This window comes from Trifolium pratense, linkage group LG2, assembly GCF_020283565.1.
Source record: "Trifolium pratense cultivar HEN17-A07 linkage group LG2, ARS_RC_1.1, whole genome shotgun sequence".
Classification (NCBI taxonomy): Eukaryota; Viridiplantae; Streptophyta; class Magnoliopsida; order Fabales; family Fabaceae; genus Trifolium; species Trifolium pratense.
Genome location: NC_060060.1, coordinates 30,356,202 through 30,383,498, shown reverse-complemented (window position 1 = coordinate 30,383,498; position 27,297 = coordinate 30,356,202). Strand labels below are relative to the sequence as shown.

Below are 27,297 nucleotides of genomic sequence, written 5' to 3'. Positions count from 1 at the left end.
TATTTCAGTTTCATTAGCGTACCCTCCGTGTGTTCATTTTGGTCCATCAGTCCATGATCAATTATAGTGCTTCTTTTGTTTTATATGCATTTATGTTTATCAATAATTGATTAAGAAAATGAATTGATGTTTACTGATAAAAAAATATAAATTTATGTTTTACATCATTCTCCTGTTGTTTTATATTGCAATTTCATTTTAGAATGTTTATATATTTTATAATTAAATATGATTTTATTTCCTATTAAATTAATGATAATTTTAATCTTCATAATATTGGAGTTTGTATTAAATTAATAGTTTATATTTTAAAAACTTTTTATACAAAATAATGCTTTTAGTCTTCAAAATAATCTTTTTTTTAGTTTAAGATTTTCATACTAATAACAAGTTAATTTCTCTATTGTTATGAATTAGAGACTAAGTTGTTCACAATATAAAAATGTTGAGAACTAATTTGATTTTTAGTTTTATAGGAACCTAAATTAAACCGTAAAAAAATTGTGAGAAAATAAAATGGATGTTAGTCTCTTTTAAAAAGAATTAATATTTTTTGTTTTTTATTTATTTAACATGGTAGTTTATATTTATAATAAAGTCAGAGTTTTATAAAAATATTTTAACAAACAACTTTTAACATAAAAATAGCTTTAAAATAAAAATTGTCAAACAACTTTAACTTTATTTATAAAGTTCTTAATTTTTACTTTATTCTAAAAGTTACTTTTAGACTATAAAAAAGTCGGGTCAAACGGTATCTAAGTCCCCTCAGATAAAACATAGGTTCCAAGTCTCAATTTATTTTTTTATTCAAAAAAATCCGAGAACTAAGTTCCGATATTTTTTTCAAAAAACAGTTTTGATTTTAGATAAAACAATTCCGGAGTTTTTTTTGGAAAAAAGTTCCGATATTTTTATCGGAAAAAAGGTTTCAGATTTTTTCTCCGAAAAAAGTTCTCGATTTTTTTGGGGAAAAAATTTTACGATATTTTTCGGAAAAAAGTTTTTGATATTTTTTCGGAAAAAAGTTCTGATTTTTTTTGGGAAAAAAGTTTCGATTTTAGATAAAAAAAATTTTGGAGTTTTTTCAGAAAAAAGTTCCGATATTTTTATCGAAAAAAAGTTTCAGATTTTTCCGGAACAAAAGTTACTGGTCTTTTTTCGGAAATTATTTTCGATTTTTTTGGGGAAAACAGTTTACGATCTTTTTTCGGAAAAAAAGTTTCCGATTTTTTCTCGGAAAATAGTTTCTTATTTTTTCGTGGATTTTTTTTTTATTTTAGATAAAAAACAATTCCGGATTTTATTTCGGAAAAAGTTTCGATATTTTTTTCGGATAAAAGATTTCCAATTTTTTCGGAAAACAGTTTCCGATATTTTTTTGGGAAAAATTTTCGATTATTTTTCGGAAAAAAGTTTTGATTTCAGATAAAAACAATTCCTGAGTTTTTTCCAGAAAATGTTTCCAATCTTTTTTCGGTAAAAAAGTTTAGATTTTTTTTCGACAAAAAAGTTCCCGATTTTAGATAAAAACAATTCCGGAATTGTTTTCGAAAAAAAATTCGATCTTTTTTGGGGAAAAAAGTTACGATATTTTTGTCGGAAAAAAGTTTCAAATTTTTTTGAGGGAAAAAAGTTTTTAAATTTTTTCCATAACAATTTCCCAATAATAAGTTTTTTAAATTGTTCCAAAACAAGTTTTTCTTGAGTATGTGTTAGGCACAATAATAAGGCCCCACAAGGGGGCCAATAATTTTAAAAAATATAATATAGGGTTGTGCCTAAGTTAATAAATATAAAAAAATTTAAAATGAGGCCTGATATTTTGGGGTTCATTAGGGGGCCTAATAATGAGGTCTCTTTTGACACCTCTAGTACCACGTGGACAAAGGATGCCCTTGAGCTTGAGCCACCATACTGCTTGACGTAGGACTCTCCACGACACATTTTTTTTCTCTCGTAATTTATGTATGCAATGCACTTTAAAAATTTGACAATCGAGAAATAAAGTAAAAAAATTCTGTGCAAAAGAAATTGGTGGGGGGTGGGAGCTAGGACTCCACGTGACAACAACAATGAATACAAAATTTGATGCAATTTGTTGAATGGAGAGTGTGGATGGAGACATGCAGTTATGAATGTATGTACCGATGGTTGGACTTACCATTCCACTTATGAAACCATTTTCTAACGATAAATATTATCGTCACAAGCGTGAGGTGAATTAATTAAGTCTCATATTATTTATAAAATTAGAGGTTGAACATTTTATAAGTGAGATAATCCATAAACCTAATCATTAAGATTTTGAGAAAAAAAATTGTAATGCCTAATTTACTTGTATATTTGCTTTCATGACCCGACAAATACTTCCTACAAAAATAGATATTGTTCTGTAAAAAGATATCTTGTTTTAAAGTTGATTAATTCCTCCGATCCTTTTTATAAAAGACAGTAGAAAGTAGGAGAATGTTAACATGTGTCCTTAAGAAGATAAATGTGAAAAAAATTTATTAAAATTGTGATGTATTCAATTTTTTAAGCATTAAATTTTTTGTATCATTAAATGCTATATTTCTATTTTTAGGTAGCTTAACATGTGCCCTTAGGGCACAAGTTAACATGACCCATGTGTATTCATTGATTTCTTGTATATTACTACCTACATTTTGCATGCAAAAATTTATGGTTCACAACCCCCCAAATCACAATACTACAGCAACTAGTCAATATAATACATTTTGCCATTGTTGTTTTTGCTAGCAGCTACCATTTTCATTCTCCACTCTCAAGCTTCAACCAAAATCATGACAATCTCATCATCAGAGAAAAAACATGTTGCAGTTTATGTTTTTCCCTTTGGAAGCCACCCTGTTCCTCTCTTAAACCTTGTCCTCAAACTAGCACAAGCTTCACCAAACACACTATTCTCATTCATTGGCACTCAACAATCTAATAAACCTATTTTCTCAAAACCAAACATCCCAAATAACATCAAACCTTTTAATATTGGTGATGGAGTTCCTGAGGGTCATGTACTTGGTTTCAACCCAGTTGAAAAACTCAACTTTTTTCTACAAGCTGGTCATCAAAATCTACAGAAGGGAATAGATTTGGCTGTTGCAGATACAAAAGAGAGAGTTACATGCATCATTGCTGATGCTTTTGTTGTTCCTTCTCTCCTTGTAGCTCAACAACTTAATGTTCCATGGATTCTTGTTTGGCCTCCTTTGTCATGCTCCCTCTCTGCACATTTTTACACTGATATTATACGCCAAAGTTGTGCTGAAAACAATGCAAAAGATAGATATTTGGATTTTCTTCCAGGTTTGTCTAAGATGAGAGTTGAAGATTTGCCTGATGATGTTACCAATGGCGGTGACGACGAAACACTGTTCTCAAAGACACTTGCTTCATTGGGTCAAGTGTTACCTCAAGCTAAAGCAGTGGTTTTGAATTTCTTTGAGGAATTAGATCCACCTTTGTTTGTTGAGGATATGAGATCAAAGTTGCAGAATTTTCTTTATGTTGGTTTTCTCACTCTTTCAATTCCTCTACCACCTTTGCCACCATCTGAAAGTGATGAAACTGGTTGTTTATCATGGTTGGACAAACAGAAGGGTAAATCAGTAATTTATGTTAGCTTTGGAACTGTGGTGACACCACCTCCGCATGAGCTTGTGGCATTAGCAGAAGCATTGGAAGAAAGTGGATTTCCATTTCTTTGGTCTCTTAAGGATCATTTGAAGGGACTTTTACCAGAAGGGTTTCTTGACAGGACTAGTAATTTTGGAAAAATTGTGCCTTGGGCACCTCAAGCTCAAGTTTTAGGACATGATTCTGTTGGAGTGTTTGTGACTCACTGTGGATGTAACTCAGTTTTTGAGAGTATTTCCAATGGGGTACCTATGATCTGTAGGCCATTCTTTGGAGATCATGGGATGACTGGTAGAATGGTGGAAGATATTTGGGAGATTGGTGTGAAAATTGAAGGTGGAGTGTTCACCAAAAATGGATTAGTGAAGAGTTTGAACCTTATTCTTGTGAATGAAGAGGGGAAGAAAATGAGAGAAAAAGCTCAGACAGTGAAGAGGACTGTGATAGATGCAGCTGGACCACATGGTAAAGCAGCACAAGATTTGAAGACCTTGGTGGAAATAATTTCTAGCTCTTAATTAGTAACCAGTTACATGTTACAGTATTTGTGTGTTTTCTTTCTGCATGTGTATTCTATCAATAAATTTAGTGTACTGTGTATGAAGTTTGTTTTGTCTGCAATGGTATAAGTACTAGTAATTTAGGGGTTTGGGATTACTCTCTTTTAAGGGGATTGACCCCTCTTTTAAGGAATCTCAACATGTCACACCATATTAGCATGACCCTATCTTTATGGTAAGAAAGTTTTAGTTACTAATAAGAGAAGAAAAGGTTATAATAAGATAAGAGAGAGAGATTAAAAATAATAATGTTAATGATAGTAAACAAATAAAATTAAGTAATGTATTACATAGAAATACCTAAAAAATAATCATTGCATTTTCTATGTATAGAAATTACACTTTAAAACTTAAACAAATGAGCTTAAATGTTTGTTCACATGTCATTCAAAGAAGTTTATTGAAATAATTTAAAATAGTTTATGAGCATGTCATAAATTATTTTAGGACAACACGTGCAAAGATTTTCAGAAGCAACATACATTGACACTCTTAAGATTTTTGAGAGGTTGGTATTGCCATGTTAATCTTGTCTTCACTATCTGAGTCCTTCCAATTCTGAGTTACTGTTTTGATTTGTGTATAAAAGTTGACCCCTGCCTTGCCTGTCATACAAACAAAAATACAGCATCAAATCCAAAACTAAGTCCATGATAAATAAACAAGTAGTATAAGTGAAAAAGAAGAACTAAATTTGTGATACCGTAGAAATTAAGATCGCCCGCAAATGATGCCTTGTTGCCAGTAAAGGAGAAAAACGGCAAAGGAACGGGAATAGGAACATTGATGCCCACCTAGTTCAATTCAAGTTACTATCCATTAGAGTATGACTCAAATATAGTAGTGTTTTTAAAGAGTAAAATTTTTACAAAACAATAAGCATAAACTCAATTCACAAAACAATTTTATAAGCCGAGTGCCTAGTCTCTGCTAGGGTTTGCTATCTTCTCTATTGAGAAGCTTGTTTTTCATAATTCAAAATTGCCGAGATAAATTTTTCGAGTTAAGACACACAAATTCATCCAGCGCATCATGGCTAATGTTAATCTGGAGGACTTATCAATTCACACTGAGGAGGAAGAGGAGGGATTCATCTTTGACATGGAGGAAGAGGGAGTGAACAAGTGGACTTTATGTGGTGTCTTATTGGGAGATTCTTAAGTAATCGGCCCATTCATGTCAACTCCATGAAAGTGACAATGGCAGATCTCTGGAGGCCAGGGGGGAGTGAAGATTAAGGAGGCAAAAACAGGTCTATTCTTGTTCCAATTTGCTCATGCTATTGATATGGAGGAGGTTCTACAAGGAGGTCCGTGGATGTTCGATAAACATATGCTAATCATGGAGAGAATTCAACTTGGAGTTCAAATTGAGAATACCCCCCTGTACCATGTTGACTTCTGGGTGCAGGTGCATAATCTTCCGGTGGGACTCATGGCGGAGAAAGTGGGGACGAAACTGGCTAACTATATTGGTGCCTTTGTTGAATATGACAAAAACAACAATTCTAGTTTTTGGAGACAATACATGAGACTGAGAGTTCGAGTTGATGTTCGCCAGCCACTTAAAAAGGACTCTCGAGTTGACCATCGAGGCCGCTTTATTCTTGCAGGAACTTACTTAATCAATGGAAGGCTTAATACTTTGGAGGGTGAAGCTATGGCCCTCAAGGAAGCTATTTGCGAGGTGAAACAAAGAAGTGTATCCCATGTTGTTTTTGAAAGTGATTCCAAAGTTGTTGTTGATGCTATTTCCTCTAGACAATTAGGAACATCTGAATTTAGTGTTGTAATCTCACATATTAAATCCTTATTAGTGTCGTGTCCAAACTTTGAGGTCAAGTTTGTCAAGCGACAAGCGAATATGGTGGCTCGTTCCTTAGCAAGGGCGGCCTATTCATTGTCTAGTCGCGGTATCTTTGAGTCGGCTCCTCATTGTATTGATAATTATTTGATTAATGAAATGAGTTAAGTTTGCTTTTGTCAACAAAAAAAAAATGTACAACATTTTTATAAGGGCTAAAATATATATTTAACTATATTTATTTTATGCTTACAAGAGCAAATGTACAACAACCAACCTGCCCTGCCTCGATTTCGGTCTGAAATTTCCTTGCAGCGACACCAGATCTAGTGAATATAGTAGCACCATTTCCATACCTGTTGCAAAAGTCAGAGTAAGAGATAAGTAGAAGTTTAACAAAAGCAAATGACGCGGGATAGTTATTAACAAAATACTTGTTTCCGTTGACAATGTTTATGGCCTCTTCCAAGCTATCAGCCTGAAGTGAAAAAGAAAAATGCTATCAGCATAACATTGCTTTGAGCCAAAATAAAAAATCCAACCAAAAAATGATAAATAAAATTATTCAAATTAGAGGGTTTTGAGGATTAAACAATTAAAATGTACCTCCATGAGAAGAAGAACTGGGCCAAAAATCTCCTCCTGCACAAGCATCATAGATAGTTAAATTTAAGTCTAAAGTTCAAACCTTATTCGTTGGAATTCTTAAGTGAATACGTACACATGAGAGATTAATATTTAATAAGAACATACCTTGTAGCACTCCATGTTGGAACTAACATCTGCTAAGATGGTTGGGCCAATAAAATTGCCAGATTCATATCCGGGGACCTACAAGACATGCATGTAAGAAAAATAACTAACAGGTCAATATCAGTTCCTATGCTATATATAACAGGTAAACCGATCATATACAATAGTAAAGAAATGTGTGAAGTGAACTATAAAACATGAAATGATAGAAATGGTTGAGAATATAACAGTTACCACTATACTTCTTCCATCAAGCAATAGTCTTGCCCCACTTTCAAATCCAGATTGAATTAATCTGTGAATTCGCTCCTTTGCCTGTGCAGTTAGTGAGAATATTTAAGAAACACGCACTGAATGCCTATGACAGTAATTCTTAAACAATACTGAGAAGATTTTATATTAAATTTGAGCTCAAGTTCACAACACAGGAAAAGTAAAATAAGAACCATATACAAACCTGTATGCTAATGACGGGTCCAAGGTCTGCATCAGGTTCAGTTCCGGCGTTTACTTTAAGAGCTTTGGCACGCTCCACAGTTATACTTTCCCTGGACAAACGGTGAGAAGACTAAAGCATGAAATTATACTAGTTAACTTCTTATTAGTGCATGGTTATGAATAAGTTTTATAAGGATGAAAAAGAACTAAGTCAATTTCCCCAAGACAAATTTATTGCATGTCCAAATAATACAACTGTTTTTTTCTCTTGCTAGCTCCGGGGGAGAGCATGAAATTGCTTCAAGCGTAAGATGCTATTTCAAAAGCCATAATAAACACAGATTAAATACGAAACTAATAGAGTATCATACCATGGTTTTGAGCCTCCAACAAAAACAACTGTGCTTAGAGCCATGCACCTTTGTCCAGCAGCACCAAAACCCGCAGCAATTAAAGCATTTATAGTTGCATCAACACTTGCATCCGGCATGACAACCGCGTGATTTTTGGCCCCCATATTAGACTGCAAAACAAAATTTTGTTGCGTGTACAACTTCGATCATTGGCATGGGTAGAAATAAACATTTGCACAATGGAAAGGAGAAAACTAGGACTAAGTGCATCCACCTGAACACGCTTCCCTTTAGCTGTTGCTCTTGCATATATGTGCATTCCCGCCTCAAATACAAAATAAGATAATCAAAATAAGAATATGTAACAAATTGTAAAACTACTCAATTCTGCTGTCATACAGCAGGATTCCCTTTGGTTAAATAGTTTGGTTTATCATTAAGTGTAAAAGAAAAGGCATCACATAGAAGCAGTGAAGTTTAAAAAAATTAAAAAATCATTATTAGATGACTTACAACATTTGAACCAACAAAAGATATAGCTTTGATGTCATCATGATCACAAATAGCATTCACAGTATCCTGTCACCAATTGGATTATCATAACATCAACAAACAAGAAAAACATAAAACAGCAAGGGGCATTGATACAGCACAATTTGACAAGTGCAAATCTCTACTTTAGAATTTGAATACATGATGAAATTACCAAATGCTGAATTTCTTTACTTGGAAAGTGTCACATGAACACTTAAGCTTAAAAGTTTAATTATATAAAAAAAGGTTACGGCATACATGGGCTCCGTGAACTATATTTAAGACGCCCTCGGGCAAACCAGCCTCCATTGCCAATTCCGCAAGAAGCATAGAAGCACCTAAAAAATATATAAATTTAAATATGACCACCAATTTTCTCTACCATAAGCTGTAAGAAACTAAAAATTTGAATAATGAAAGCTGACAGAAGACTGTATACTTGTGAGTACCATAGGAGCATGCTACATGTACCATCACAAGTTTAGGGAAGAAAAACTAGTGAGGGCTGATACAATTCAACCATCCATTACTAAATGGATCTATAAGACCACTTTATCATTCATCATTCAGTAAAATTAATAAAACTGTAAAATATGACATTGCTCCTAAAACAATTCTTCGAAAATTCCTTAGTGAGGATCACAGTCAACAAAATTGAATAATATTTGAATTTAATGATAAAGGACGGGTTAACAATGTTTGAACTTCTAGAGCATCAATATTTGGAACATTGCTCTTGCTTCAAAGTTTCAAAATCTCCAAAAAAACATTATCCAGATTAGCAATATAGATGAGATATTCAAGGGTAATGCTTAAGCAAAGGTAATAAGAAAGATGTTTATTTTATTCATAAATGTCTTAGTCCTGGTGTTCACGATAGTGCAGTATAGTCTAGGCTGATATTTCCAAATTCAACAATGATAATATCATATTAAAGGAGCATAAGTTTCCTTTGTCCATTATATTCAACATTAAGTTCCATGACAAGGAGTTGAGTCCATGGTAAAAACCAAAATAAGTAGAAAAAAAATCACCTGGATCTTTCTCTGATGGTTTTAGGATGAAAGTATTGCCACAGGTAACTGCCACTGGGAACATCTGCACAATGATCATATACATTTGGAAGTTGTTACGATGTCTTTATCGATAACAGTATTTTCATTCTTGTAACCAATACAATACTATATGGTATGTTATAGGAGTAATTCACATAAGTTACTACATAATATGGGAAGATACAACTACAAAGCTATTTCTAGCCTGATCTTTCTCTAATCACTTTACATAATTTGACCATTCTTATCTCATTCATGCTGATATGGACGACATAACCAAAATGCAGAAATTAATTCCATAGCCAAAAAAGTAGAAGCCAGCTTACCCAGAGGGGAATCATTGCAGGAAAGTTAAAAGGACAGATACCGGCACAAACACCGAGTGGTTCTCTAATGCTAAAAGTATCAATTCCATGTGATACATTGGAAACATACTCTCCCATCTGTAGCGTTGCCATCCCACAAGCATGTTCCACCACCTCTATACGACACAAATCAAAATATGCAGAGAACACCATCACAAAAAGTTATGACCTCAATCATTATCTCATTCTCATCACAACAACTTCTCAAACATCATATTAGAAAGACCAACCTAAACCACGGAATACATCTCCTTGCGCATCCTTCAACGTCTTTCCTTGTTCAGTTGTCACATTCAGGGCAAGTTTATCCTGAAACAATTACAACTTAGTGATAGTATTTCTTAAAAATAAATAAAATTTCTGTCATATAGTGTCAAAATCATTGAACAATGTAAAGTGCTACGCGTATAACCATATCTCTGCGTATAAGCTCCTGGAACTTCAACATAACACGTTGGCGTTTCGTGATTGGAGTGTTACGCCATGATGGATATGCCTTCTTTGCTGCAGCCACCGCAGCTTTAAACTCTTCATTTGTAGTCAAAGGAACTTGTGAAACAACTTCTTGTGTTGCCTATTATATGAGATTAATGTCAACATTAGAAGCATGTTTTTCTCAAAACCACAAACAAGAAACTCAACTATGAGCTCAGTAGTAAGAAAATCACTTACAGGGTTTATAACATCTATAAAAGTCAATGATTTTGACTCAACAAACTTGCCCCCAATGAGATTCGGAACCCTCTGATTCAATACAATTAAACAAAAATGAGAGATAATCTGAAAACTCATTAAAAGAAGAGTACTAATGAAATTTTGCACAATCAAATTGTGATTGATTCTCATCTATGTAGCACTGACACTTCAGATTGAAGATGTGTTCGGTGTCCAACATGTGTCAGTGTCCGGCACTTACAATACACCAACACAAGTAGTAGTTACAATCAAATATTTCACTTTCTCAGATTATTACCGGCATCGGTGTTTCATAAATTCTCAAGTTCAAATATAAACTTTCTTAATGCAGAGTAAATAATATGATATCACTCATTATATTTTACATATATGTATAGACTAAAATAAACAAAAGCATACCCTAATTTTCTTGTTCTTTTCAATTTGGTGTATTCTTCCTAACTAATTCAATGAACATGATTAAAACAAATTGAAACAAACACAAAATGCTGAAATTTTCAAATTCTATAGCAAAATTTGTGAAAAAAACATGGAATTTTTCGAAGTAGAGTGAGTGAGTGAGTCCAAAGATAAAAGTTGAACTTACCAGGGGATAAGGTTGCGTTGAAAAATGAGAAGTTGCCATGAATTGATCAACTTTTGTTCACTGCAATAGCATTAAAATTTGATTAGATTTTCAAATTTCAATTATTGTTAATCATCCATCAATTCATGTTAATTAAATTAAAAGTAAATAAAAAGCGGGAACGGACAAAAGCAGCGTGCTTCATTATTTGGGGAAATTTTCTTGTTTGTGGGAATGTGCTGGATTCGATTTGGATTGGATTGGATTATTGGATTAGTGTCCGTTTGATTTTGAATTTGCTTATGATAATAAATAAATTGTTGTCTTAATTGATTGATAAAATTTTTATTTTTATAATATATTTTATCATAAATTACCTTAAAAACTTATAATAAGTTATTTTTGCATAATCTCAAAATTAAGTCAAATACAAACGGACACTTAATCTGCATGTTCTTATTTAAATTTTCACTCTTTAACAAAATAAATTTTTTTATATTAGTAAAAAAATAAAATTTTATTTAAGTTAAATCACACTTTTTTTGTCTCTTTCGAACTTTTTCAATATTTACGTTACATAATAATTTATTAATGTGACATTCAATTTTACAAATTGTATCATATCTCATTCTCTAATTCTCTAATTCTCTACTTCTCTCTCTTTTCTCTTTATTTTTCTCTTAAGAGATAGATAGAGAGGAAGAGAGAAATATAAAGAATTAAGAAGGAAAAGATCTAATTCTCAGTTTTTAAGAGTATTGGCGAGTTTTAGTAAAAAAATGATAAAAATAAAAAGAGTATTGGTTAGTTGTTTTGGCAAAATGTCTGAAATGTGGTGTTATTCAACTTAATCAAATTTTATTGATTTTAGTTGGGTTAAAAAAATCATATTTTTTACGTTAAACTCAAACTAGAGAAATTCTATTATAGACACAACCCCAAATCAATAATATTTGGGCACACTCACACACATTAAAGAAAAAATTTTAAGGATAAATGATTAAGTCACATAAATTATTATCAATCAATTCTTGTATCTTTAATCTTTTTAAAATCATGTATGTGTGTCTAACACACAGGGACGGATCTAGGAATCAATCATACGGGGGGCCGAATTTTTTTTTTAATAATAAATAGGAAAATGTTAACTTGTGCCCTTAAGGCACATGTTAAGGAAGCAAAAATAGAAATTATTACATGCTAATTTGTGCATTTTGACTTTTGAAACATTAAATTTCTTGTATCATTAAATGTTGAATTACTATTTTGGTATATCTTATCATGTGCCCTAAGGGCACATGTTAACAATACCCTAATAAATAATAGTGTTAAATATATTTTTTGTCCTTATAAAATACCGAGTTTTTATGTTTAGTCCTATTAAATTTTAACTAAAAATATCCTCTAAAATCTTGTTGTTTGGTAAGAATAGTCCTTATTTTCAAATATTTTTACAAAAATTGATACTTTCGGTCCTCAAAATAATTGCTATAAAATACAAATATGGACTAAAAGTAAATTTTTTGAAGGACAAAACTTAAAAACTCTTAATTTTATAAAGACAAAAAATATATTTAACTCAAAATTATAAGATAAAATCACAATAATTTATTTAGAAACACCTAAAACAAGAGTGGATAAATTAAGAGGTGTCATTAGCAACTCATATACATTAAAGTTTATATATATTAAACATATATGCATGGGGGAGGGGGGTTGGAGCCCCTGCTTGCCCCCCCTTGAGTCCGTCCCTGCTAACACATCATATTTGGGGTTGTGCCCAACCAAGTCTTTCTCCTCAAACCAACTAGACTTTCAGTAAAATTTACACTAAAACGTTTTACGAATTCTCTTTACATATTTTGAGGTAGAAAAGAAATGTGAGGTGGAGAGAAAAATTGTTCAATTAGACCTCAATGAGGAGAGTTGGTTTGAAATTTGGATTGAATCATTAGACTCTATAAGAAATAATATTTGAAAAAATGTCGAAAAAATAAAATAAAAAATATTATTTTTCATGAATATTTTAATACTTACACTAATTTTATTTTTTTTTGGAAACATACTACAACAAAATACACTATAATAGTATATGTTTTCTTTTCACAATGAAAAAAACAGACCAAAATCACTCAAACAATGTGAAGTGTTAAAAATTGCACAATCACAATATTTTAATAGCCAAAAATGCAATTTAAGCTTAATATTTATGTTAAATTATTTTTGAATGATTCTATCATAGAAACCTTAAAAAAATGTGATTTTGTACCAGAAACAAAGAAGCTGCACACATACACACACAACACAATGATTCTGAATCTTAATTTGAATCCTCTGTCATACAATTGCATGTCATTCTTCACCCGACAACTTTCAGCCACTGTGGTCCACACACAATCCCCTTTAGACCATATCAAAAACTTGGTTTCAAAGGGTCTTTATCACCAAACACTTCAATTTTTCACACAACTACACTTCCATGATCACCATTTCAATTTAATCCCTTGTGTTCTTCCATCAGTTATCAAAGCATGTTCATATACTCACTTTCATGCATTTGGTACACAGCTTCATTGCTTAGCTCTTATTAGAGGCTGCTACTCCGACCCAATTGTCTCGAATTCGATTATTTCTATGTATGATAAGTTTTCGGATATCCAATCGGCACGCCAAGTGTTTGACACAATGCCTCATAGAGACCACATCACCTGGAACTCCATGATCAATGCTTATTTGCAAAATGGGTTGCTTGCGGAAGCTTTGCAAACGTTTAAAGATTTGTACTTTATTGGTTTGCTTCCCAAGCCGGAATTGTTAGCGAGTTTGGTATCCATGTGTGGGAGGAAAGCGGATTCGGGTTCGAGGATAGGAAGACAGATTCATGGTTTTGTTGTTGTTGATGGGAGGATACAAATTCAACATTCGGTTTTTCTGTCAACTGCTTTTGTGGATTTCTATTTTAGGTGTGGTGAATCTTTGATGGCTCTGAGTGTGTTTGATGGGATGGAGACGAAAAATGAGGTTTCGTGGACTGCATTGATATCTGGTTGCACTGCTAATCAAGATTATGATGTAGCTTTAGCATGCTTTAGAGAAATGCAGGTTGGGGGAGTTAACCCGAATAGAGTAACACTGATTGCACTTTTAGCAGCTTGTGCAAGGCCAGGCTTTGTTGAATATGGAAAGGAGATTCATGGCTATGCATTTCGTCATGGGTTTGATTCATGTCATAATTTTTCATCAGCTCTCATAAACATGTATTGTGAATGTGGAGAATCACTGCACTTTGCTGAACGAATTTTTGAAGGGTGTAGTTTAAGGGATGTGGTGCTATGGAGTTCAATCATAGGGAGCTATTCTCGAAGAGGAGAAAGCGATAAAGCTTTGAAGCTTTTTAATAAGATGAGAACCGAGGAAAATGAACCAAACTCGGTAACTTTATTGTCAGTGATATCTGCCTGTACAAACTTATCTTCATTGAAGCATGGCTGTGGAGTCCATTGCTATATCTTGAAATTTGGACTTGGTTTTAGCATCTTTGTATGCAATGCACTTATAAACATGTATGCCAAATGTGGCTGTCTAGACGATTCTCACAAGATATTCCTAGAAATGCCGAATAGAGATTATGTTACATGGAGTAGTTTGATTAGTGCCTATGGCCTTCATGGATGTGGAGAACAAGCTTTACAACTTTTTTATGAAATGAAAGAGAGAGGAGTGAAGTCTGATGCAGTCACAAATCTTGCTGTTTTATCTGCTTGTAATCATGCCGGCCTTGTCACCGAGGGACAACAAGTATTTGAGCAAGTAAATGCAGATTGTGAAATTCCAATCACTGTAGAGCATTATGCATGCCTAATTGATCTTCTTGGAAGATCAGGGAAGCTTGAAGATGCTTTGGAAATGTTGAGAACAATGCCTATCAAACCGAGTGCAAGAATATGGAGCTCTCTCGTATCGGCTTGTAAGCTTCATGGAAGATTAGACATTGCAGAACTACTATCATCTCAGCTTATAAAATCAGAACCAAATAATGCTGCTAATTACACATTGTTGAATATGATTTATGCTGAGAAGGGTCATTGGCTTGATATAGAACAAGTGAGGAAAAACATGAAACTACAAAGATTAAAAAAATGCTATGGATTCAGTCGCATTGAGGCTGGAAATTAGATCAAGTTTCTAGCAAAACAAAGAAGAATGTTTGAACTTTGAAGACTAGGTAGACAGGATCAAAATGCTTTGACAGAATGCTTTCTTGGGGCTTTTTTTGCCTCTCAACCAAAGAGCACGTAGTTTGTAAAATAATATATTAACGGGACAAAGCAAGTTGGTTGTTGAAAATCAAATAGGTGGACAATGATCAATGGAATTTGGGCTAATTCACATGGAATTTGTATCTTCGAAAGCAAGCTGTTATAGTCAAATAAAGCAAGAAGGGAAGTGTATTCCTAGCTCAACTAGGAAAATGTTGGTATTGTTACGTCGGACGTCTTCATTTTGCAGCTGTGTGTGTAAATTTCAGTATTACTTGTTACGATACTTCGTCTAAGAAAAAAAAAAGGAAGCCTTACGTGTAAAAAAAAAAGTAGGAAAATAGTAATAGTAATAGTTAAAATTCAACTAACAGCCTGCATAATTACCTTATGTTTAAAATTTAATCTAAAGTAAACAATGTTTTGAAATTGAATGATTCAATTTACTTTTCATAGAGTTTCTATTCAAATCTTGTTTTTTGTACGATTTCTAAGAAAATGAGATTTAGTAATCCGAAGTTTGAACAAAACGATAATATTTTTAAAGATTGTTCAAATCAAGATTTAAACTCGAGTCTTTATAAAAATTCTCTTTTAACTAAAGTTCATTAACCACTTAAGTTTTACCAATTAATTTATTTAAATGTTGTATCTTTCATTTAAAAAATTGTTTTCAATTTATTAATTAATTTTTATTTTTTTAAAAATGAAAAATTAATAACATTATTTTAAATGATAATTATTTATTTGTAAATAATAACAAGTGTTTAAAAAAATTATTTAATACATACTTCTAATTATTAATTTCTCTAGTTCTTTATTTATATTTTAATTACACACTAGTTATTTATCAACTGTTTCAACCTATTTATTTCTCTATGATAAATATTTTAGAGTAATATTGATTACTATTGCATTGAACCTTTTTTTGGGTAGATACATTGAACTTTAAAAATAACAAATAATTAAAAAAAGTTGTATAGAAAAAAAAAATATAAGCAAAAATGAACAAAGGAGTGATATTAGTTTTTGGTTTTTAAATGAATAATTTCTATTTTTAATTTCTTTATTAATATTCTTAACATATTTTTCCTGAATTGTTAATTTTTTCTCTCTAATTGCCAATATTTAATTGAAGAGAAAATAGGGAAAAAAATAATTACAAGTTCATAGGTCGTCCAATCGTGAATCTTCTTTATGAGACGTATCTATATTTAACGCTCACACACTAACACACCATGTATGATTATTTCTGATAAAGAGAACTTATGAAAAACATTGTTCAACATGTAAAATTTAAATTTTGTCGTAGTCTTCAATGGTAAATAATTTAAGTTCTAACTTTTTATTTTTAACGTGAATATATATATTTTTTAGTGTTGTATGTGCCTTTTAAGTTTAGATACTTCTTTTTTTTACTATGTTAGAATCAAGTAAATTTTAATAGTGAGATGATGAACATAAGCCTCTCATTTAATTCAAGAAAAAAGCTATGTATCCCTAAAACATTAGTCATGATAAAATCACTATGGTAGAATGATGGTACCTCTTCCTTTTTTAGCCACCCATGTATTCCAATAAATTTAAGATCTAATTAACAACAAAAAATAATTTGTTTCTTTGCCACAAATAGCATGCTCTTAATTCAAACATGAGAGAATCTAAATCCTTTAAATTTGTGTCTAAATATTTTTCTATATGACTGTGGTACGTTTTGCTTATTCTCTTCCAAACACACCCACTTCATCAACCAACACCTTAGTCTTTGCTTCTTTTTCAAACACTACAATCAACTAGCATTTGTGTGTCACGTACAACAAGTTATGTATCCACTCAAGAGCCTAAAATTGGAAAAATTAATATCAACGTTAAATATCCATGTCATTGCTTGTAACATCAAGAACATAGAAAGCTAGCCAATGAATATAATATATACCTTGGAGCATAATCTCTTCAATTGTGGATAAGGATAACTTGGTTATTATTTAAAAAAAAGACAACTTGGTTAGTTTAATTAGAATTAAAATGAGCTTATGAATAATTTTCAAAGTGATATCACTTCATTTCACACATATAAGGTTCAACAATCTAACCATGAATTTGGGTCGTGATTAGTGAATGACTTAAGGAAGGTCACTTTACACTTGCCTTCCCTACGACACAAGGCAATGAACTCCACTTAATACTAGCAGTGGTCCATTTAATTCAACCTCCACGTTTAGTTTCATGACACAAGATACAAATACATTAAAAAAAACTTAGGCAAATAAGATTCCATCTACAATCATTGTTGAGGTGAGCAATACAGTAAGATTGTTGGTGGTCCATTTCACTCTCTTTAACGCGACTATTACCAATCACCTAACTAGTTTTCACCATTACATGTCAATGTCATTGTTTCATGCTTGCAAGAAAATCCAACACCCTTTCTCCCTCCCCCATTCTTCAATCAAGAGATGTACACAGAAGAAGAAAATGATCACACACAAGCCGTACATAGATATAAAAATTGTATTTTGTACAATTTCATAAAATCCATAGTCATGTCATGTGGGTGTGTGCCCATAACTGACAATATCCCAAAGAACCATAGAAAAGGTACACACTAGTACACTGCACTCAGTGCAGAATCACATGATGAGCCATAAAGGCACAACGAAATTTCCTCAAAAGATACATAAGCAAATATTTCTCAAGCAAATGAGTATTAGTATGAACCATAAAGTTGAGGCTAATTAACAATTGAAAAATATCAAAAACAAGAAGCCAAAAGAATGGCACTGTTACCAATCTACAAACAAACCATATGTACACAGCATTACATGCCTAAAACCATAATCAGATGCTTGCAATGTCAAGTGCTTCATAAAATTCATTCACAAGACTAATGTAGCATAAAACATTATGAAAGTTGGATTACTTGAAACCCAATTCTACATATGACAAAAGATACAAACTTATCATATCACAGTAGTTATTGATAAATTTAAATGCATTGATGGATAAATATAATTTACAATGGGAATAAGGTAAAATGATGCAAAAGGCATTTCCATCTAGCAATCATGATGAGACTGATGAGAATCATCAACATCATATTCAACAGAGAAATTACAAAACTCCCTAGTAAAATCAGCACCTTCAATTAACTCGATTTCTTCATCCTTCATAAACTCCCTAAGTTTCTCCTTAAAAACCCCCAACTGTTCCTCCAAAAAGGTCTTCTGATTCTCAAGTTGCACAACATTCCACCTTAAAGATTCAATCACTTCTTGATCATACTCTTGTCTCTCTTCCACCATCCTCCGAAACTGATTCGCTTGAATCTCAATCGAACTCTTCTCACTCTGCAGCCTCAAAATCATCGCCATTGCTTCCTCCGCCGCACTAGAAGCCGCCACACGCTCTTTCTCGATCTCCGCACACGCAGCAAAATACCTATGTCTCTCCATTTTCACCATTCTTCTCAGCGACATTACATCAAACACCTCATCTTCAGGATCCTCCTCCTTCTCTTTCTCCTTCTCCTTATCCTTCTCATCCAATCCAACAACCCCATCATCACATTTCACCGCAGATTTCAAATTCTTATCCAAATCAACCTCCTTTGGCGGTTTCCAAAACCTGGGTGCATCCGAAAACTTAAGAATCTTAAGACAAATCCCAAAGATCAAAACAAGACCAATGAAATTGAACAAACGAGAAACATAACCAAGAAGAACAAAACCACAACCAAGTTCACTAGCTTGTGTGAGAAAATTGAAAGTGGATGGGAAATCCATAAAGAGAAAAAATTGAAGAGAAAATCGAAGAAATTTATTGTAGTGATGAAGAAAAATCAACAAACAAAAACGACCCAGAGTCTGCATCTGCATAATCTGGGTACACTAACAATAGATTTTGACACAACACCCAATCTTAACGTTAAAGGGTGTTACCTAAAAAATTAAAACAAAAAATAAAACACTATTAATATGTAAGACAAAACAAAAACAAAAACAAAAAACAAGGTTGTTGTTTTTGTTGTTGTTGTGTTAGTTTGATTAAGATGTAAGAAGTGGCATGATGAGTGAAGAGAGAAACATGGAAAGTGAGAGAATTGAAATTTGAAGAAGAAGAATGAAGAAAAAAGCGTAGAAATAGATGTAAGGAAGAGAAAACGGTTAGAGATGAGGTTTTTTTATACCGTTGGCTATTATATATTGTTAATAAATAGTAATAATTCATGTTTATCTTTATTTTTATTTTTATTTATGTTATAAAATAAATGTATTTAATTCTAAGATCCACTGTTTGTAAAAATAAGAATAAAATATAAACTATATTAGTATATAAATTATACTAGTATAAATAGTAATATGATATCCATGGTATCATGATCCGGTTTGATATATTTTTAAATTATTATATTGTAATTAATAGACACAAAATTTTTAATGATGAAAAGTTAAGGAATTTTTTTCCAAAAGGAAAATTTGTGTGTATTAAAATAATGTATGAATTTTCCTTTTAAATTTAAATTAGTGTTAAATTAGAAAAGATTATATTTATTTTTTTATTTTTTATAATGAAGAGGGCCTAAGCATAAAAAAGGAGATTAGATTATATTTTGATTCTTAAAAATAATTACTTTTTTTTGACAAAATTCCTAAAAATAAATGATAAAGATTTAGGAGTATGAATGTCTTTGCTGTAAAATTTAATATGACACCTATAATGCATGAACCCTTTCCTTTAAAAAATTTCTATACAAAGCATTTCCACTTTTTCCTTATATTTTTTTCTGATACTTTTGGAATATGTTTCGGATACTTTATATTTTTAAATTTTACTTTTTAAGAATATTTCCAATCCAATAAAGGTGTTTCCGTTTAAACTAGATTTTTTCATATAAAAAAGTTAAATGGTCTAAAGAATAAAATCTACGTGTATGTAGAGAGTAAAGAACAAAAACAAAAATTATTTACCACGCCTCAAATAAAATTTTCTTTAGTTAAAAAAACCTATGAAAAACCAACAAAATGTATTATAGTTTTTTTCATTAATAAAAATGTATAATAGTGTTTTTACTGAAAAATGTTATATGACATTTATATTTTTTCATCAGCCAATAACATTTTTTTTTTCTTTCTGAAAAAACGCATAATAACAATTATGGCCCGTTTATTATATGTAAAAAAATGTGTTTCAAAACTCAGTTCAGTTGACAAATGTTAATATTATTATTAAATCAGAGGTTTTCACCTGAGTTCGAACTTAGAACATCATAATCGTGTATCTAAGTTTTTGGTGGTGATTGCTACTTCGCTTACATATCCACACACACAAAAAATAAAAATAAAAACTAATCGTACAAATAATCGTCTCTTAGCTTTAAGGGTTTAGTAGTAAAAAGATAAGAAGATTTTTTACGTTTGGACCGGGAAACCATTCCTTCACCCAAAGTTTCTATTAACAAAACAAACAAAAAAAATATCGGTTTATTTTTTATCTATGTTTTTTTGGTTATTGTATTATATGTACGAATTTTCTACCGCTATTTAGCGCCGACTAATTTTGTTGAAGAACTTGTATAGTACACAAAGAGAGTTCTCCTCTCTTAACTAATATTTTTTCATACGCAAGAGTGAGGGACGAACATGTGACTAATTATTAAAAAGTCTAAAATCTAAAAAAAAGAAAAAAAATTCAAACTCTATATAAGTCACTAATATAGACATTTTGAAAATAGTTTAATATGTAAGAGTCTAATTCATTCTTGGAGGCCAAATTTCATTCATTCACATTTGACTAGTATCTTTAATATACTTTGTTCTATTTGAAGTGTTTGGGTGAACTCTTGTCACACTAGTACACATTGGGATCAATTTATATGTATGATTGATTAATTGGGATGGTATATGATCGTACCTGGTGATCAGAATAGATTGATGGCCGGTCCGTTGAGCGAGCGTCCACACCGAAGGGGGGGTTTGTACCTGCAGGTGCTCCGATGCCTAAGTCAGCAAGGTGAACAAGAGAGATACAAAGAAGAGAGAGAAAGTATAGTGAGAATGAATCAGAATACCTGGCTCTCCTGTCTAGGAGAGCTTATATAGTGCCCCCAGCGCTGGGCCAAAGGTTGGTCTATTGGGCCGGGATAACCGGCCCAATAGACTCAACTGCCAAGATAGTCCCTGTATCGTAGGGGAAGGCCGTTATTTGCCTCTATCTTGGTTGGAGCCGTTCCACTATTTGCGGGTAAGGGATAAACTCCGTGACAGCTGTGGCTTGATAAAGGAGCACGTGCTAAACGTGCTGCTTAGCTGTTAAGTTATGGTTGAATGGATCAGCATGCATGGTTAGGCGAGCACGTGTTTAACGTGCTGCCTACCCATTACGTCGAGCATGGCACGTCATTGGTTGACGTGTCGGGGAAGTCTCCCCTTATTGGGCTGTGCCCCAAATGTCGGGCAGAAGGGATTGGGCCAGCTCTTGGCCCAGTCCAGAACAGGAGCCCCCCAAGTCGTTGCTCCTAGGCGTAGGAGTAATGACTTAAGGTCCAGGCCCGCATGTCGGGGAGTTGTTTTCCTCGCCAATCCTAGGAGGATTTCATAATTCGTGGATTATGGCTATTGCTCGTTTGCGCGGGGAGCGCATTTGTATGTTGCTCGTAAATTCCTCTATGGCACGGCGAGGAGGATTTTACGAGGAGGAGGCTTCCTTTTGCTCGTAACTCGTGCCACGATGTTCGTGGAGGAAATTACGGGGAGAGGATTTTCCCTTGGAAATTATCCGTTATGTCGAGGACATATTATGTTAATTGCATGTTTGTTAATGCTGCCTGTTTTTACGGGCGCGTTTGCTTATGACGTTTTCCTTAATTGCCCGTGATTTTCGCCTGCTCGCGGAGTCGAGGAGACATTTGCGCTGGGGATAACGATAAGTCCCTCGGGGATCGTATCGTCTGTTCGATGGGAAATGAAAAGACAGATTCTTCATCATTTAATGCCACGTGTGTGGGCTATTGAAAGGCGCAATTATGACCTTGGGAGTACGCGTCTATCTCTTCGTTTTACGAGGAGATTTGTGGGTCGTTGGATTCATCGCGTCCTTTCGGTTTTCATTAGATTGAATCAGGGCCATTTGATGGCTTTTGATCAACACCGTTGGATATGGATCAACGGCTGTGATGCGATTAGGCGTGTTGCTTCGCGAAGTAGGGTGCGAGAACTTCTCAGATCTATAAATAAGGGAAATACGAGTCATTTGCACTTTTTCCCCTGTTTACATTTTGTTTCTTCTTCTGTGTTTGCTGCTTCTACCTACTATCCGAAGGTTTCCAGCATTCTTCAAGTTCCAATTCTTCTATTTTGATAAAAGGTGAGCGAAGTTATTTGCTTACTCATGTTTCCATGTATTATGCCTTGCTTTTGTCATTTGTGTTTATGTTTGAATTAGATCTTGATTTAGTTTTGGGTTTGTAGTGACCCATTTCCACTATGCTTGGTGGTTCTAAACCTTTTCGTTTAGTGTGGTTTGGTAGTGGCCTATTTGCTGTAAAACGCCATTTTATGTGTTTTGCTTGCTATGATTTTGCTGTATTTTCGTCTTTTTCTGGAAAAATGGAGAACATCCATCAATATTGATGGGTTTCTGAGAAAATCGCTTTGAATGTTGATGGGTTTCTGGAAAAAGCTATGAACATGTGTTGAATGTGATGGAGACGATGAATAGTTTGATGAATTTCTGGGAATTCCATGCGTTTTTTGTCGGGGAGGAGAATGTTGTTTCCTCTCCCCGTTTATTGTAGCAAAAAGCTAGGTTAGTTGACCCTTATGTCGGGGAGCTTCTCCCCGTCATTTTCGTTTAGACAAATGAGTTTGTAAAAACTCTGTGTCGGGGACCTTCTCCCCGTTTTCGCTTTCGCGAATGTTTTAACTGTCGGGGACCTTCTCCCCGTTGTTTCGCTGGGAAATTTGTGGATAAATGAGTTTGTAAAAACTCTATGTCGGGGAGCTTCTCCCCGTTTTTAACTTGGGATTTTATCCAAATTAGAGTTTGGTTTCAAGTGTCGAGCCATGTCTTGTGTCGGGGACCTTCTCCCCGTTTTTAGGCTTTGTTAAGTGGTTTTCCCCGGTTTCTCTGTTTTGTTTGCCATTTTGATAAGGGCTTTTGGTCGGGGACAGCGTCCTCGCCCTTTTTCACGCCCTTTCACTTGAATTGCGGTGAAAGGGTGGATTTGATATGACTGTCGAATTCACTATCTTTTCGCTGCTTTTCAGGTTTTCAAAATGTCCGACGTGGAGGAAGCGACGGGGAGCCAAGCAACATCGAAACACAAGTTGGTCGACACTATTACTGACCCAGAGCTGGCTTGGGTTGCGCCCGAGCCCCGGGGGATTGCTTCGACGATTACCGCGCAGGATCCGCGGCTTTTTACCATCGTCGAGGAAGCTGGTTCGGAGAATTGGGAGGTTCGCACGCCTGCTGAGGGGGAGCGGGTTTGCTCGTCGTACACGGGATGCAGCTTTACCATGTACGAGATGGCGTTCAAGGAGTTGGGATTTCGGCTGCCCTTCAACGATCTCGAAGCCGGAATTTTTGGCCGGCTAAGAGTGGCTCCTTCACAGCTTCATCCAAATTCACTAGCGTTTATCCGGGCCTACCAGATCCTTTGTCGGTATCTGGAGGTGGAGGCTACTGTTGCCCTATTCTTTTATATCTTCCAAATCCAACGTCAGAAAGTCGGGGATCGGCAGGGTTGGATTTCCTTGAAGCACCAGTCGAGCAAGATATTTAGGATGTTCGTTGAGTCTGCTCGGGGCTTCAAGGAGAGGTATTATGTGGTGAAGCCGGTGACGGAGTTTGCTTTTGATTCTCTGCACATGGAGAGGCCGGTGTTCCTCGAGGATGGGTCTCCGCAGTTGGACGAGGAAGGGGAGCAAGTAGTGGAGTGGGTTCTTCGATTCCCACTGTCGTGGTCGTCGGAACATTTTGTGCTGCGAACCGACGAGTATCTGACGCCTGTCGAGGACCTGACCCCGGCGGAGATGGCAGGCTTTGAAAAGCTTAAGGCCTACGTGGACGGTTTTAAGCCGTGTAAGGTCGTGACTAGCTTAGGGGATGTTGCTTTAGATAAGCATGGTAGACCGAGGATCGAACCTCGTTTTGTTAATACCAGATTATTATTGTCGTGCAGAACTGTTTCTGCCGAGGACACTTTGTTGGGTATCTATTTTAATTCCTGCGCGTTTTTTACTTGTTTTATATTCAGCATTTTTGAAATTTTGAGTTTCTCCCCGTGTTTCTGACCATGTTTCTGACTTTGCAGGTAGAATGGCTGATCTTGCTTCCGAGCTGATGAGGATAGCTGCTGAGCAAAAAGGGGAGAAGTCAAAGAAAAAGGCGAGGAAATCCAAGCCTACTGTTTTGGTTGCCGAGCAGGCTGCGTCGGGGAGCTTCACCCAATCTTCACCGGTGGGGAGCTCAGCTGGGACCGGGTCTGGCCGGGTGAAGAGACAGAGGGAAGAGCAGATGACGCCTATCGTCGACCTGTCGGAGGGGGACGGTGGTTTCGTCCTGCCCGCGTGCTTGAGCAACAGGAAATTTTTTGATACGAATCCCCTCCAGGTGCCTGCATCGGAGAAGAATTACATTCTGGGTGTTTCTTCAACCGCCCGACATAACCAGTTGAATGAGGATATTGCTGCTGTCATCCGGCTGGCGGAGACAGCCTTGGTATTAAATGAAGGGGGGCCAACTCTCGAGGCTGAGAAGCTGGCCGCTAAAAACAGGAAGCTGGAGGCAGAGATTGCTTTGTTGGAAAATGATCTGCTCGACCTTAGGAGCAAGCAGGAAAATTATTTCAAGAATATGGAGGAGGCCCGACTTACCGCTGAGTAGCTGGAGAAGACGAATAAAGTGCTCGAGGACCTGAAAATCAGTAGTGCCGAGCAGAGGGGTAAGCTGATGGAAGAAGTGGCTATGTTGCAAGCCAAGTGTGCCCCTCTTGAGGATGAGAAGGAGGAAACTCTCAAGTTTGTAACTCGAGGAGATCTGGTGAAGGAAATCAAGAGGCAAGGGGGCTTGATGTTGGCGAGCATGGTGCATGGGTGGAAGAATGCGATCGCCCAACTCAGGGTTGTGAATGCCGAGCATGGCTTGATTACTGATGGCATTCATAAGCTCAAACGGGTTGAGAACGGGCAGATTGTTATTCCTGAAGAGTATAAGAAAATGGCCCTTGAGGAGGAGAAGTACGATGAAGAGGAAGGCGATGGTGAAGACGAGGAGGAGGAGGAAGTTGAGGAGGAAGCTGTCGGGGAGGACCAGGCACCGGAGGATAACCCAGAGGGCCATGATGAGAGCACCTGATCCTCCTCGACTGTTTTATTTGGGCCTGCGCGCCGTTTGTAATTTTCTTTGTTTTTGAACAATATCATATTTTTTTTTTTGGGGGCCTGCGTGCCCGGGTTTTTGTAACATTTGACAAATGGGTTTTTATGCCCAGTAATTTATAACATTGATGCTCGTTCTTTAATCCTGCTCGTCTATTTTATTCTCCTCGTGAATATGTTTAAATTATTTTTGCTTTTGTTTTGCTAAGTTATGCCTGCGTGGAATGTGCATGTCTTTATGCTTGCTCGTTTTTAACTTAACAAAATTTTGGTTTTGGTGTTTGTGTATTTGCTCGACATTGTTGTATGCCTGCTCGACAAAACCGTTTTTATATTTGTAAGTTTTTTGTTGCGAGCGCGTTTCGTCGAGGAGGACGTCCTCGGATTTAACTTAGAAAGTTTAGGGAACTAACTAAGCGCCTAGAGTTGTTTTCTGAGGCTAATACGGACGCCGACACGTTGTTGTGCCCGCCCCCGCGGCTTGAACTTCCCATCGCGAGCTGGGCGTTAAGCCTTGGCACGAAGACGAGGAGCTTGTCTCAAAGGTCATCCTCGTCGGGGAGACGCTCTGCCCTTCCTGAGCCAGAGTATCTCCTTTACAGTTATTGGATCGAGCACGTGTGTCCGCGTGCTCTCCGTTGTCGAGGTGTCGGGCTCGTTGCTAGAGGATCCGAGCAGCCTTTTAGAAGTGTCTTTTTAGTTTGGCAATAACTTAGCTATAATATTGTTTTAATTTTTGGGCGTTCCAAGGTCGAGGAAGTTTCTTTCCTCGAAGATCCTCGAGATAATACGCGCCATTTTCTGTTTTGTCAATGACGCGATATGGTCCTTCCCAGTTGGCCGCCAATTTACCGTCCTGGGAGTCCTTAGCATTTCGTCTTAAGACGAGGCTGCCCACTTCAAATTCTCTTTTGATGACTTTGACGTCATGTCGGGCAGCTATTTTTTGTTTAAGGGTGGCTTCCCGAAGGGATGCCCCCGTGCGGATCTCTTCGACGAGATCAAGCTCTTCTCGGAGAGCTTCGTCGTTCATTTCTTCTTCGAGCGGTTGCTCGGTTCGGCGAGATGGCTCGCCCACCTCCACGGGGATGACTGCTTCTGTTCCATATACCATTCTAAATGGAGTCTCCCCGGTTGTGGAGTGTGGTGTTGTGCGATAGGCCCAAAGGACGCTTTCGAGCTCCTCGACCCATTTCTTTTTGTTCTGGTCCAATCTTCGACGTAGGCCGCGCAGGATTACTCTGTTGGCGGCCTCGGCTTGCCCGTTAGTTTGGGGATGTTCCACGGAAGTGAAATGTTGCTTAGTCCCCAGGGCAGCGAGGAAGTCTTGGAAACCTTTGTCCGTGAATTGTGTCCCGTTGTCCGTGACGACGGCCTGTGGTATCCCAAATCGGCAGAGTACGTCGCGTTTGAAGAAACGGAGTATCCTGAACGACGTTATGTCGGAGAGGGGTTCAGCCTCTACCCACTTGGTGAAATAGTCCACGGCGACTATCAGAAATTTATTTTGGTGGAGTCCCTTTGTGAAGGGGCCAAGTATGTCCATGCCCCACCAAGCGAAGGGCCATGGTGACGACAAAGATTTGAGTTCGTGGGGAGGAGCTAGGTGCATGTCCCCATGTCGTTGACATTTGTCGCATTTCTTCACATGGTCCTTTGCGTCTTGCTGCATGGTGGGCCAGTAGTATCCTGCTCGGAGAGCTTTTCTGGCCAGCGATCTTCCTCCCAGGTGCTGGGCGTTGATCCCCTCGTGTACCTCGCGCAGGATGTAGTCGACTGTTTCCTCGTCGACACATTTAAGGAGTGGGATTGAGAATCCTCTTCTATATAACTTTCCGTCGAGGACGACATATGCGCATGCTCGACGTCTAATTATTGCT

At 35.7% G+C, this 27,297-nt stretch overlaps 4 protein-coding genes across 7 annotated transcripts; 2 read left to right on the top strand and 2 right to left on the bottom strand.

The window, feature by feature from the left end:
- Positions 1–2,807: 2,807 nt before the first annotated feature.
- Positions 2,808–4,368, top strand: LOC123908442 (anthocyanidin 3-O-glucosyltransferase 7-like). Its single transcript, XM_045959080.1, has one exon. The coding sequence runs from the start codon at positions 2,808–2,810 to the stop codon at positions 4,173–4,175; it is 1,368 nt and encodes a 455-aa protein (XP_045815036.1). The 3' UTR covers positions 4,176–4,368.
- Positions 4,369–4,453: 85 nt separating this feature from the next.
- On the bottom strand, positions 4,454–11,101 carry LOC123908440 (methylmalonate-semialdehyde dehydrogenase [acylating], mitochondrial-like). Of its 4 annotated transcripts, XM_045959078.1 has the most exons (19): positions 10,967–11,101; positions 10,801–10,860; positions 10,191–10,262; positions 9,931–10,092; positions 9,749–9,827; positions 9,480–9,634; positions 9,133–9,196; positions 8,357–8,436; positions 8,078–8,143; positions 7,839–7,889; positions 7,583–7,734; positions 7,231–7,321; positions 7,008–7,088; positions 6,774–6,851; positions 6,627–6,662; positions 6,455–6,498; positions 6,298–6,376; positions 4,921–5,011; positions 4,454–4,822 (listed from the first exon to the last, which is right to left on the bottom strand). In XM_045959078.1, the coding sequence occupies exons 2-19, from the start codon at positions 10,837–10,839 to the stop codon at positions 4,710–4,712; spliced, it is 1,533 nt and encodes a 510-aa protein (XP_045815034.1). In that variant the 5' UTR covers positions 10,840–10,860; positions 10,967–11,101; the 3' UTR covers positions 4,454–4,709. The 4 variants fall into 4 exon arrangements, with proteins under 4 accessions (XP_045815034.1, XP_045815032.1, XP_045815033.1 ...); XM_045959076.1 differs by having other exon boundaries at positions 6,298–6,498; positions 10,967–11,074; XM_045959077.1 differs by having other exon boundaries at positions 6,298–6,498; positions 10,801–10,930; positions 11,007–11,025.
- A 1,922-nt stretch (positions 11,102–13,023) lies between these two features.
- On the top strand, positions 13,024–15,474 carry LOC123908758 (pentatricopeptide repeat-containing protein At4g31070, mitochondrial-like). The gene has a single exon (XM_045959479.1). It carries the CDS (start codon positions 13,087–13,089, stop codon positions 14,953–14,955), a length of 1,869 nt encoding a protein of 622 aa, XP_045815435.1. The 5' UTR covers positions 13,024–13,086; the 3' UTR covers positions 14,956–15,474.
- A 2,277-nt stretch (positions 15,475–17,751) lies between these two features.
- Positions 17,752–19,203, bottom strand: LOC123908407 (probable myosin-binding protein 5). Its single transcript, XM_045959026.1, has one exon. The coding sequence runs from the start codon at positions 18,911–18,913 to the stop codon at positions 18,095–18,097; it is 819 nt and encodes a 272-aa protein (XP_045814982.1). The 5' UTR covers positions 18,914–19,203; the 3' UTR covers positions 17,752–18,094.
- Between the last annotated feature and the right edge of the window lie 8,094 nt (positions 19,204–27,297).

What these genes read in the sequence shown, in the direction of transcription:
- LOC123908440 (XM_045959076.1), bottom strand. Translation starts at nt 10,839, where the DNA reads ATGGCAACTTCTCATTTTTCAACGCAACCTTATCCCCTG. An exon ending in CTTTTGTTGGTTCAAATGTT is followed by an intron (nt 7,890 to 8,077) that starts GTAAGTCATCTA and finishes TTTGTATTTGAG; the next exon opens with GCGGGAATGCACATATATGC. An exon ending in GTTGGAGGCTCAAAACCATG is followed by an intron (nt 7,322 to 7,582) that starts GTATGATACTCT and finishes CCGTTTGTCCAG; the next exon opens with GGAAAGTATAACTGTGGAGC.
- LOC123908442 (XM_045959080.1), top strand. Translation starts at nt 2,808, where the DNA reads ATGACAATCTCATCATCAGAGAAAAAACATGTTGCAGTTTATGTTTTT.
- LOC123908758 (XM_045959479.1), top strand. Translation starts at nt 13,087, where the DNA reads ATGATTCTGAATCTTAATTTGAATCCTCTGTCATACAATTGCATGTCA.
- LOC123908407 (XM_045959026.1), bottom strand. Translation starts at nt 18,913, where the DNA reads ATGCAGATGCAGACTCTGGGTCGTTTTTGTTTGTTGATTTTTCTTCAT.